The 11,722-nt window shown below is 36.0% G+C and overlaps 1 protein-coding gene across 3 annotated transcripts; it reads left to right on the plus strand.

The window, feature by feature from the left end:
* Positions 1 to 3,643: 3,643 nt before the first annotated feature.
* LOC113346417 (dynamin-like protein ARC5) lies at positions 3,644 to 10,939 on the plus strand. Of its 3 annotated transcripts, XM_026589951.1 has the most exons (18): positions 3,645 to 3,986; positions 4,107 to 4,147; positions 4,952 to 5,116; positions 5,210 to 5,332; positions 5,481 to 5,702; positions 6,684 to 6,817; positions 6,908 to 7,000; positions 7,146 to 7,209; positions 7,318 to 7,366; positions 7,528 to 7,610; positions 8,288 to 8,445; positions 8,528 to 8,588; positions 8,954 to 9,016; positions 9,096 to 9,196; positions 9,580 to 9,637; positions 9,731 to 10,069; positions 10,451 to 10,615; positions 10,704 to 10,939. In XM_026589951.1, exons 1-18 carry the CDS (start codon positions 3,737 to 3,739, stop codon positions 10,767 to 10,769), a joined length of 2,235 nt encoding a protein of 744 aa, XP_026445736.1. In that variant the 5' UTR covers positions 3,645 to 3,736; the 3' UTR covers positions 10,770 to 10,939. The 3 variants fall into 3 exon arrangements, with proteins under 3 accessions (XP_026445735.1, XP_026445736.1, XP_026445737.1); XM_026589950.1 differs by having other exon boundaries at positions 3,644 to 4,147; XM_026589952.1 differs by lacking the exons at positions 3,645 to 3,986; positions 4,107 to 4,147 and adding an exon at positions 4,180 to 4,756.
* Positions 10,940 to 11,722: the final 783 nt, after the last annotated feature.

Raw genomic sequence — 11,722 nt, forward strand, 5'->3', positions numbered from 1 at the left:
ATTTTTCAGCTAAGTGACCATGCAGAAAAGCATTAGACACATCAAGTTGTCTAACTGACCAATTATGGATTACTGCTAAGTTTAAAACCACTATCACACTTGTGGACTTAACAACTGGACTAAATGTTTCTCCAAAATCCACGCCGTCTTGCTGATTATAACCTTGAGCTACTAATCTAGACTTCAGTCTATCAATAGTTCCATCAGACTTTAATTTGACTTTATATACCCATTTACAACCAAGAATATTCATGTGAGGTTCAGGCAAAACATAAGTCCAAGTCTCATTTAACATAAGAGCATCATTATCCTCTTTCATAAGAACCATCCATTTAGGTTCTTGACATGCTTCTCTAAAGTTTTTAGGCTCAGAAATAGTGGTTAATATACTTGTAAATGCAGGAGATAGGATGCTTAACTGAATGATGAAGCACAAAATCAGAAAACTGTTTAGGTTTAGATATGCCTTGCATTGATCTAGTAATTATAGAAAAAGGAGGAACTGAAGTAGATGGAAGTAAAGAAGAAGTGTCATTCACAGATGGAGATTGAATTAAATCAGAATCAGAAGTTGGTACGTCAGATGAAGAAGAAGTAAAATTATAGTAAAAATTACATTCATCAAAAATCACATGTATGGATATATGTAGTTTATGAGAAACATGATCAAAACATTTGTATCCTTTATGCAGTGGACTATAACCAATAAAGATGCATTTAACAGATTTTGGAGACAATTTGTCAGGTCTATAATGACCAAGAAAAGGAAAACAAATGGAACCAAAAACTCTTAAAAATGAGTAATCTGGAATAGCTTGAAATAAGACTTAATAAGGATATTTCATGGATAAAACATGAGTTGGAGTTCTATTAATGAGATATGTAGCAGTAAGAAAAGCATCATACCGGAAAATTTTAGGAGTTGAGGAATGAAACAAAAGGGTATTACCCATTTCTGTAACATGCATGTGCTTTCTTTCTGCTAGTCCATTTTTCTCAGGTGTATTAGGACGGGACAATTTAACATGAATCCCATTGGAATCAAGAAACTGTTTAAAAGAACCCTTAGCAAGTTCACATGCATTATCTGTTTGAAAACACAAAATCTTTGTAGAAAACAAGTTTTCAGTAAGAGATTTGAAATGAGTAAAACAATGAATAACATCAGTTTTGAGTTTCATAGGATAAATCCAGTGAAATCTACTAGCATCATCCACAAAAAGAATATAATATATAAAACCAACATGAGAAGTGGTTGGAGAGGGTCCCCAAACATCACAATAAATGAGAGTTAATGGTTTAGATTAACGAGAAGTAGAAATATTAAATGGTAAGTTTTTACTTTTAACAATTTGACAAGGATGACATAGTTGATTCTCATGGTCAGAATTAAGAGCAATGACTTTAGTAGAATGCAAATGTTGAATAATTTTCTTAGAGGGATGGCCTAACCTATTATGCCACAGAGATGGAGAAGCAATAATAGATGAATATGAAGTGAACAAAGCATTCTTATTGACAGAGATATGTGAGAGAGTATACAAGTTGTTAACCATTTTTCCATGAGCTAAAAGAGCATGTGAACTTAGGACTCTAATCTCAAACTTCATGGATCAAAAACAAAATAACAACAATTATCCTCGGTAAATTGTGCAACTGATAATAAATTTTGTTTGATCTCTGGTACTAGTAAGACATGTTTAAGTTCAAAACTAGCTTCAGGAGTTTGTAAAATAGAGGTACCAGTTTGAGAGATTTGTAGTGTCTTACCATTACCAACAATGACTTGATCCTTCCCCTTATAGTTAGAAGTATTTTGAAGAATCCCCTTGTCACCAGTCATGTGTCTTGAAGCACCAGAATCAGATATCCAAGTAGTTGAAGTAGAGGCACCAGAAGGATCATCACACAAATCAGCAGAATTAACTTGTATACCACCAAAAGCTGTTTCAAACTGTGCCAAATTTGCAGTAGTCTTAGACTCGGAACTAGGTGGAGGATGATATATGAAGTAACATCTAGAAGCATAATGTCCTGTTTTTCGACATATCTGACATTCAACAGTTGATAAATCCACAAAAGATCTACTAGTAGAACCACAATCTGAAGCATCTGCACTTGAACTAGTAGAGCCAGCAACATCACTAAATTGAACATTACTATTACCAGATTTGGAAAAATGCCCTTGATTATTCTTGTTCTTACCCTTATTCTTCCCATTCTTGTTACCATTAGTAACATTTCTCTAATAAAAAGCTGAAGGATTATCCAACAAAGTACTTGATTCCTGAGTTTGAGCACTTATCCATTGTTCATGTGTTAACAATCTTGCTTTTAACTCACCAAAAGTATAAGGATTTTCACGATTGCAGAGATTACAAAAGTACCATATTCTCTGTCTAGACCATTAAGAACATACATCATCAAATCTGCATTTGAAACTCGATCATTAATAGCAGCTAAAGAATCCGTAATCATCTTCAAATTATGCAAATAATCACAGATAGACTGAGAACCCCTTCTAATACCATATAATTGTTGGCGTAGCATATTACGTCTTGCTCCAAATTGAGACCTAAAACAAGATTCAAGATATTGCCAGATCCCACGAGCAGTTGACATCCCAAGAACATCACCAAAGACAGTTTCAGTAAATGTAGCCTTCAAACAACTAACAACAAACCTATCTGCCTTTCTCCAGTATACCCATCTTGGATTAACACTAGTAACACCATAGATTAAAATTTGAGATGGAGGTTCAACAATTTCACCACTAGCATGACCATATAAATTAGTAGAAATCAATACAGATTCGAATTGATCATGCCATAAGAGAAAGTTGGTATGATCCAACTTTAAAGAAACAAAATTTCCTATGTTATTGAATGTCAAAGCAAAATAACTCGAATTATCGTTACCATACATATGAGCAGCGGAAACAGGAATTGCACTCTGTGGATCTGGAATTTCTTGATGTTGATGTTGATGTTGTTGTTGTTGAATATTCAGTGAACCACTGGTATTCGACATTGTTAGATAAAGAAAGAACCAAGATTCAAACTAAAGAAGATCAAGATTTTGAAATTTGTTGAAGAAATTGAGCAACCAAAATTGAATGAAGATCAAAAAGTTATTGAAAAGGATATTTGATCTCAATAAAGTGAAAAATCACAATTCCGTTGAAAAATTTGTTGAAAAGTTATTGCAGAATTTTATCTAAGTCGTACCTTCAAATGATACCATGTAAAGATATTAAAGAAAGCAATGTATTGTTTATTACAGGTAATGATTTGATTAACTCTACGGACACAAATTATGAGGTGTTTATAACCCTTATTATAAAACCTAGTCAAGTCAATATTAGCTGACTTGACTATACAGAACATACTCTAATAAAGGCCCTAGTCTTTTTTTTTTTTAAATCACTATAGAGGCCCTAGTTTCTTGCATCTAAACCTTCTTTTCCAAACCTTGCCTGGTCAAACGAAGCAAGTCCAACTACTCCAACTACATACCCGATTTATAAATGAGATTTCCTAACGCAAATCATGTGCACGTTTACAAAAGTACAACTCAACTGGTAAAAAGGTTGCAGCAACAGGGTCACACTGGTCAAATCCAGCAGGAACAAGCGCTCCCCTTCCTCCCCATCATTCAATAGGCATCTCCCAAGTCTTTCTCACCCTATCTATGTCTCCATCTCACTAGACAACATACACAAAAATAAGAGCGAAAAATGGAGAGTGGTGATAAACCAGGAGAAAAACCCATGATGACAAGAGAAGAAAAACAAGTAGTAGAAGAAGAAGAGATGGAAGAAAAGAAATGTATGTTATATGAAGCATACAATGAACTACATGGATTAGCTCAAGAATTTCAGACACCATTTGATGCACCAGCAGTGCTTGTAGTAGGTCATCAAACAGATGGAAAGAGTGCTTTAGTTGAAGCATTAATGGGTTTTCAATTTAACCATGTTGGTGGTGGTACTAAAACTAGAAGACCTATTACTCTTCATATGAAATATAATCCTGATTGTGATCTTCCGCTTTGTCATCTGGTTTCATCTGATGATACTAACAATCTTGCTATTGTTGAACCAACAGTTGCAACAGCTTCTGAACAGAAATCTCTTCCACAAATCCAAGTAAGTTATCAGAATTTTGCTCATTTCAAGGGTTTTGATTCGTTCTGTAATCATGCGGTGGTTCCTTATAAAAGCAGTAATAATGATACTAACAAGATGATTTTTCTTTTTTAATGAATTTTCAATACATTTGATTTCATTATTAGTGCATATGAAAACCCTAGTTCGTGCGTGTAGCGGGTTACTCAGTTGTTTGTAGAATCTCTTCTAATGTGGACTAACAATAGACTCGGTGACGGCTGATGTTGTTGTTGTTGTTATTATGTATATGGATGATTTATGGCTAATGAAACCCTGATTGTAAGTACATCTTAACTCATCGTGGTCGGTTTCATATATATTCCTTGATATGATGTTTTTTCCAATTTTTGGTAGTGTGTAGAGAACATAATAGGCAAAATTTGCATTTTTGATTGACTGAAGAAAGAATATATACTTGGGAAACTTGTATGACAAATGTTAACTATTTATCCTGATATGTTACGTGATAAGCAGGGAACGTCAATGTTTGTTTTAGGTGGTTAACTCGGACTAAGTTTTGTTGCCATCAAGGTTGATACACAGGCTCTGCGGTCATGAGATATAGGAATGAATACTTGGGCTCTGAAGGTTGATAGATACTACTTAGATTCGTTGATATTGTTTAGGCTTCAAAAGATAAAGCTGCATAATTAGGAAACCTGCCGTTGTCTAGTTTTAATTCCATTGGTTCACCTATTCTTGCAGCTAAGTGAGGCAGTCTTTTTTTGATTGAAAGATTAATACACTTTGTGATTTTATTCTCTGAATTTCTATATTGTGCAGGCTTACATTGAAGCTGAAAACAAGAGGTTGGAGCATGAACCATGTCAGTTCTCTGCGAAGGAAATCATTATAACCGTTGAGTATAAATACTGTCCAAACCTAACTATAATTGATACCCCAGGACTTGTAGCTCCGGCTCCTGGTCGCAAAAATCGGGCTTTACAGGTGTGTTCTGTGAATCCAATATTGTATAGTGAAGACTTTTAATTTTTAACTTTAACCTTAATTTTGTCTAATGATGATGATTGCACTTTGCAGGGGCAAGCTCGCCTGGTGGAGTCCCTTGTCAGAGCTAAGATGCAGCACAAAGAGTTCATAATACTTTGCCTTGAAGATTGCAGTGATTGGAGCAATGCTACTACACGAAGAGTGGTGATGCAAGTATGCATGTTCTTCCTTGTTAGACTAATGATATTGTCAAGATATAATTAGGTCACATTGGTGCTTTTTCGTACTGGTGAGCTCTTGATGTTTGATCTATTATGTAATGCAAGATAGATTGTAACTCTTTCGCATTTTCGGCATGCAGATTGATCCTGAGCTCTCAAGAACTGTAATTGTCTCAACCAAACTAGACACAAAAATTCCACAGTTTGCGTGTTCTTCGGATGTAGAGGTTTTCCTTAGCCCCCTTGCTTGTACTCTTGATGGCTGCATATTAGGTGATTCTCCCTTCTTTACATCGGTACCTTCTGGAAGAGTTGGCACTGGACGGGAATCTGTCTACAGGTCAAATGATGAGTTTAAACAGGTTATTTCTGTGCAATTTATTGTTCCAGTTGCAGGTCCTTCAATTTCTAAAATGAAGTATATCCTTTAAATAAATTTAGCGTTTTTGTCTGTTTGCTTCTTCAAAAACAGATTCTAGCTAATCATATTTGTGGCTGAGAGATTACTTTTATTAGTTCATTTTTACCCTAAAGCTATCTCTTATTTCGATCCTTCGGTCTTCTAAGTTCCTCACTGGTATCACAATGTTACTACTTAGGCTTTTCTCAAGAGCACAACATTGATCCTCGTTCATGGTCTAGCTAACATTATCCTATGGACCTATGTCCATTTATAAGCTCATAAATTGTTCTAGAAATCTCTTGTATGCCCATCAAAGTCCAAAGTTTTGGAAATTCACATATACCCCAGACAACTATGCCGAGTCAGGTCTATCTTACTGAGTTGCTAGATAACTTAAACCGCTCAAGCTCATGAGTTTCTCACGAGTCTAAGTATTTAAAGGAAAGTTCAATAATTTGTTTGGCCTCTTTAACGAAGCGAGGCGGTGTCTCAAGGCAAGTTGCATGGCGTAGGTATAGCCTCAAGTTGCAAAATAAAATAAACGTAAATTAATAATTCAATAAATAATTGCGTCAATTCTGAAAAGCTTAGTGATTTCCTCCCTTAACTAGTTATTGACTAATGTAAGCACTAGAGGTGGTAGGTTTTATATCCTAATAAAACATTTTCATGAAAAAATTATCAAATTCCTCTTGGCTGCTTTAAATTACACTGAACCTCCGGTTTGTTGAAAATATATATACTGCGTGGCCGGTGTGGCCCACGTGAAGTATCTATAATGCACTTGCTTATCGCCATCTGTGTTTTAGCCTGGACATCATGATCACTTCCTGTAGTGCGCATTGAATTATTCTTGATGGAGTTAACCTATTCTGTTTAACTAGTTCTTTACACATCCTCCTGAAAGTTACCGATTCATCATTATCTCCCCTCAATGCAGGCTGTTTCTTTGAGGGAGATGGAAGATATTGCATCCTTAGAGGAAAAATTAGGTCGGCCTCTGTCTAAGGAAGAACGAGGTAGAATAGGAGTAAGCAGCCTTCGGTTGTTTCTGGAAGAATTGCTGAAGAAAAGGTACACAAAAATATCTTTGGTATCCCATTGTTGAATTTCACGAAGCTAACGTGGTGATGCCTCGTTGTGTGGTACTTGCAATGTCACAAGGTATATGGACAGTGTCCCATTGATCATTCCGCTTCTCGAGAAAGAACACAGAACCACCACTAGAAATCTGAATGAAATCACCCAAGAGCTCAGGTTTGTCTTTCACTTTCTTAAACTACAGACTTGCATATCGAGAGTAGGATTGACTTGGAATTGAAAGCATAAAATTATCTATGGGAAAAGAGAGAGTTTAGACTATAAAATATTTATGACTATCTGACTGTGTTATGAAATGCAGCAACTTGGACGAATTAAAGTTAAAGGAGAAAGGACGTCTATTCCACGATTCATTTTTGACCAAGGTTCTCACTCGAACTTCTCATTTCCCTAGAAGAGATTTTCTAATTTTGAGTTATACTGCCCGTCATATTGGAATTTAGTCAGGATTCTTGTGTTTACTTACTCTTCAGTTGTCGCTGCTCTTGAAAGGAACTGTGGTCGCACCGCCTGATAAATTCGGTATACTTTCTTTTTTGAAATCGCGATTGCTGTTGTTAAGGATGCCAGAGAGTTGGAGACAATTGTTGGAACTCTTATAGCTGCATCAAAGTATGTTTGTTCAGTTGCATTTTCATCCTTTAGTTGACTAACTAGAGACACATTTCCACATTTGGTCACAGGGGAAACACTCCAAGATGAGAGGGTCAATGGAGGAGCATTCACGGGTACTGACGGTCTTCAGTTCCCATTCAAGCTAATACCTGTAAGCTTCAAGGAATATAAATATTGGTTATATTTTCCCTATAATTTACATTTTCTATGCAGGCATATCAGTCTTTCATCATAGATTGCATAGGAATCTGGGTAGTTCTTTTTGTCTTCAATTATTTTTATTATCATAGGAAGTATTACTAGTTATGCTGATCTCACCCATGACCTTCCATCATAATCTTCCTAAAAACATTAAGAGGATTCTCTAGTCACGTATTCTGAATTAGTCAATCATACAACTGTCCTCAAAGCCTTGATATTTCTGTTTTAAATTTTACGACTACAAAATGTTATCATCAGTTAGTTTCAAAGTAACTTGTTTACAGTTACTATTTGTTGGTAGGACTGCAGGAATCCTATCAAAATATACAACCTGTAAGCCTCATTGTCTATCTTTAACACTTCCTGAATACAAAATTTATTAATCAATTATTTTCCAAGTTTATTACCTTGTGCTGAATCGTAACCTGTAATTAGTAACTAGAGCCTTTTGTATTCAGAATACAGGAGCGGTGCTATAAAATAAGCTCTGATCCATAAAACCTCATTGTGTCTCTTATTAACTTTCTGATGAATGCAATTTTTTTCACTTACTGGTCAAGTTTACTAGTTCGTGCATACTTTCAATTAATAAGTAGTTACATTTTTTTTTTGTATGCGTGTATTCAGAATGCTGGAATGCGCCTTTATGGGGGTGCACAATATCACCGTGCAATGGCTGAATTCCGTTTTGTGGTGGGGGCAACCAAGTGCCCACAAATTAGACGGGAAGAGATTGTAAATGCATGTGGAGTCGAAGATATTCATGATGGAACAAACTATTCCAGGTCTCCCATGTTTGTCTCATTTCATAATAATAGTTTCTTCAATTTATGTTTCATTTATTTATTTTCTACTTTATTTTTGTAGAACTGCTTGTGTGATTGCTGTTGCAAAGGCCCGTGATACATTTGAACCTTTTCTTCATCAGGTGAAATGTTCATCCTTCTCTGTTCACACACTCGATGTATTCACCAACTCACTATTAACTAACTATGAACATGAGGTTTCTTAAGAGACATGTCAATTTTTTTTTAAAGCATATTAGACTTGTACAAAATAATTATTGCAAATAAATATCACATGTAAATGTTGGGCTTCCCAGCATGTTGTAAACTTTTGATCATGATTTACAACATCCTGTTAGCATTTTACCCCTTAGCTCAACTATTTGACCATCCATGTTTTTTCAATTCTCATCAGCTTTGCCATGAAAAAAAAAAGATCTGGTGTAGAAATCAGTTTACAAATTGTTTATATCTGGTCGAGTGACTAACTCCCTCTTTCTTGGAACAGCTGGGCTTTAGACTCTTACACATTCTAAAGAGACTGCTTCCAATATCTGTGTATCTTCTTCAGGTATCTGTTGTCTTCTTTGTTGTTGTTATTTTTGTGATTTTAGCTTTCAGATGTCTGAGGTTATCAATTATTTGGACAGAAAGAGGGTGACTACTTGAGTGCCCATGAAGTTTTTCTGAGGCGTGTTGCATCTGCCTTCAATAATTTTGCAGAAACCACTGAACGAGCATGCCTTGAAAAGTACCTTCTACCTCTCTTTCAATATCCCTATATTTGATTTTACTTTTCCAGATTCTGTTTTGGCTGCATTTGTGCAAGTTAATGGTGCAGTCAGATTATGACTCAATTAAGGTGGCTAGTGTTAATAATGCATTGAGCTCTCAAAAACAAGAGGCAGAAGCCGTGAGAATCTGCAGGTTCCTTGATAGTATCTAAACTAAACATCACAATTCCTCAAAATTAGATATCCTGGGATGCCAAACACAATCCTAGACATGTAGTGAAGGAGTAGATATAAATACTTCAGCTTATTATGATAGTTTTTTTACTACTTATATTTTAGCCGTTTGTATTCTTCTTGAGTGTTTTGCACTTACCCTTTTCTTCTTTAAACTCTATTGCAGGTGTATGGAGGATTTGGTGAGCACCACACGTTATGTCACCTGGTCGATCCATGATAAGGTGAACATAGTTAGATTTGCAGGCAGCACGTAGTCCTCCTTTATGTAAGTTTTTTGGCTGATTTTGCTTGCTTCTTTTCCATCAAATTATCAGAATAGGGCTGGACTTCGTCATTTCTTAGACTCGTTTGCTGGCTCTGAAAATACTGTTGCATCCACTACTGCCGTTTCCCAAGATTCATTTGGGCCAGTTATGAATGAGAAGAATGATTTGAAACCAAGAACAGATGTGAAACTTAGCCAGTTAGCTTCTTCAGGCATGGACTCGGGCGCACATGGTATTCAAACAACAGAGGCAAAGCTTGTTGATCTGTTAGATACGACACTTTGGAACCGAAGGCTTGCTCCTTCATCTGAAAGAATTGTGTATGCTTTGGTGCAACACATATTCCATGGCATAAGGGAACATTTCCTGGCATCTGCAGAGCTGAAGGTTGGCACTGTCCTGTTTCTATATTTGTAATTCCAATGAATTTAATGGGCGTCTAGGCTTGAGCAACATGTGCATGTTACTGTCATTTATTTCTTCCTTTTGACCACCTTTTAGTCCGATAGACCTCGCCGTCTGATTGGTCAGTTAAACAGTCCAATAGATGTGGCCATGTTAGAACGTGGGTGTACAAAGTGGGTTTCTCCAGTGGGGATTTAGAACTCTTGTGTCACCAAGTTGTATCTAGCCGATTCAGAGAATCAACAGACAAACCATTACTTCCATTTAGTTTGAATCCGACATGTTTGTTTCTAAAGTGAACTCTGCTGCTCTTTAGCATAAATACTAATTATCTATTTTTTTCCTTCTTTTGTGTTGTCGCAGTTCAACTGTTTCCTTCTAATGCCCGTGGTGGACAAGCTGCCAGCCCTCCTCCGAGAAGACCTAGAGCATGCATTTGAGAATGAATTGGAATGTGTCTTTAACGTCACACACTTACGCCACTCACTGGGGCAGCAGAAGCGGGAGATGGAGATTGAGCTTAAAAGGGTACATACTTTTATCATCTTTTTTTACTTTCTCTGGCAAAACTTCTCAACGTCTGTCTGATTGGCCTACTCCATATGTTCTTTTGCAGATACAGAAGCTCAAAGAGAAATTCAAACGGATACACGAGCAACTCAGTTCTATTAGGCCGGAATAAACCTTCCTTTTCCGGATTCTTCTTTCTATCCTATGTTTATATGTGCACATGAAGAAACCTTCTCATGAAATGATGAGTTTGCCATTTGAAAGTAGTTGTGGACATATTTCATAAAGACTTTCAATATATTTTGGCTTAATCGGGAGAATATTTTAGCTCCATTCCCTTGGGAAAAATGTTTTAGCTCCATTCCCTCATATTCGGGATTTTTCTCAATTGGCCCTTAACCAATGTCCTATGCTTTTGTCCCAGTTAAACCCAACCACCAGTTCCCAGTTACCATGTCCATATATATACACATGGTAAATTATTAGTACCTATCTACTAACATTGAAAAATAGAAAGAAGTCTTTATTGCACTGGATACTTGAAAAAATAAAAAAGTGTTATATTTTGTGTCATAAGACTCGAGTATTTTCATCCGATTTGATCGTAAAAACTAAAAGAATAAGTCCGGTCGACATAATTATCCTGGCTTGATTGGGGTATACCCAGATTAATAGGGGTATACCCAATTTTAAGGGGACCTAGTGTCCTTACTAAGGGGAGGTTAAAAAAGGGTGATTTTTCTTTAATATCCTTGAACTAATTAAATCTTAAAAATAAGCCTATTTCTTAATTTCATTAACCCTAAAATTAAAAAACTAAACAACTCTTAATCTTCTCTTCTTCTTCATCTGCATCTTCCATCAACCAAATCCATAAAAAAAAATTCAACTTTGATTTTCCAAAAAAATTGTTGACTCTACCGGCGAAAAGAAGATTATAAGTGATGTTCAAACTCAAACCCATCATTGTGTTGTGTGATCTGATTGTTATATTAGGTTAAAAATCGAAAATTGTGATTTCTGTGTTTTTAGTCGGCAATGTCGTAACATGCATATCTTGCCGACTTTTCATAACAGCCATGGCGACTGTAAATTTTTTCAACAGCCGGCAACGTATTTTTTGAA

This window comes from Papaver somniferum, unplaced genomic scaffold, assembly GCF_003573695.1.
Source record: "Papaver somniferum cultivar HN1 unplaced genomic scaffold, ASM357369v1 unplaced-scaffold_99, whole genome shotgun sequence".
NCBI classification, from domain to species: Eukaryota; Viridiplantae; Streptophyta; class Magnoliopsida; order Ranunculales; family Papaveraceae; genus Papaver; species Papaver somniferum.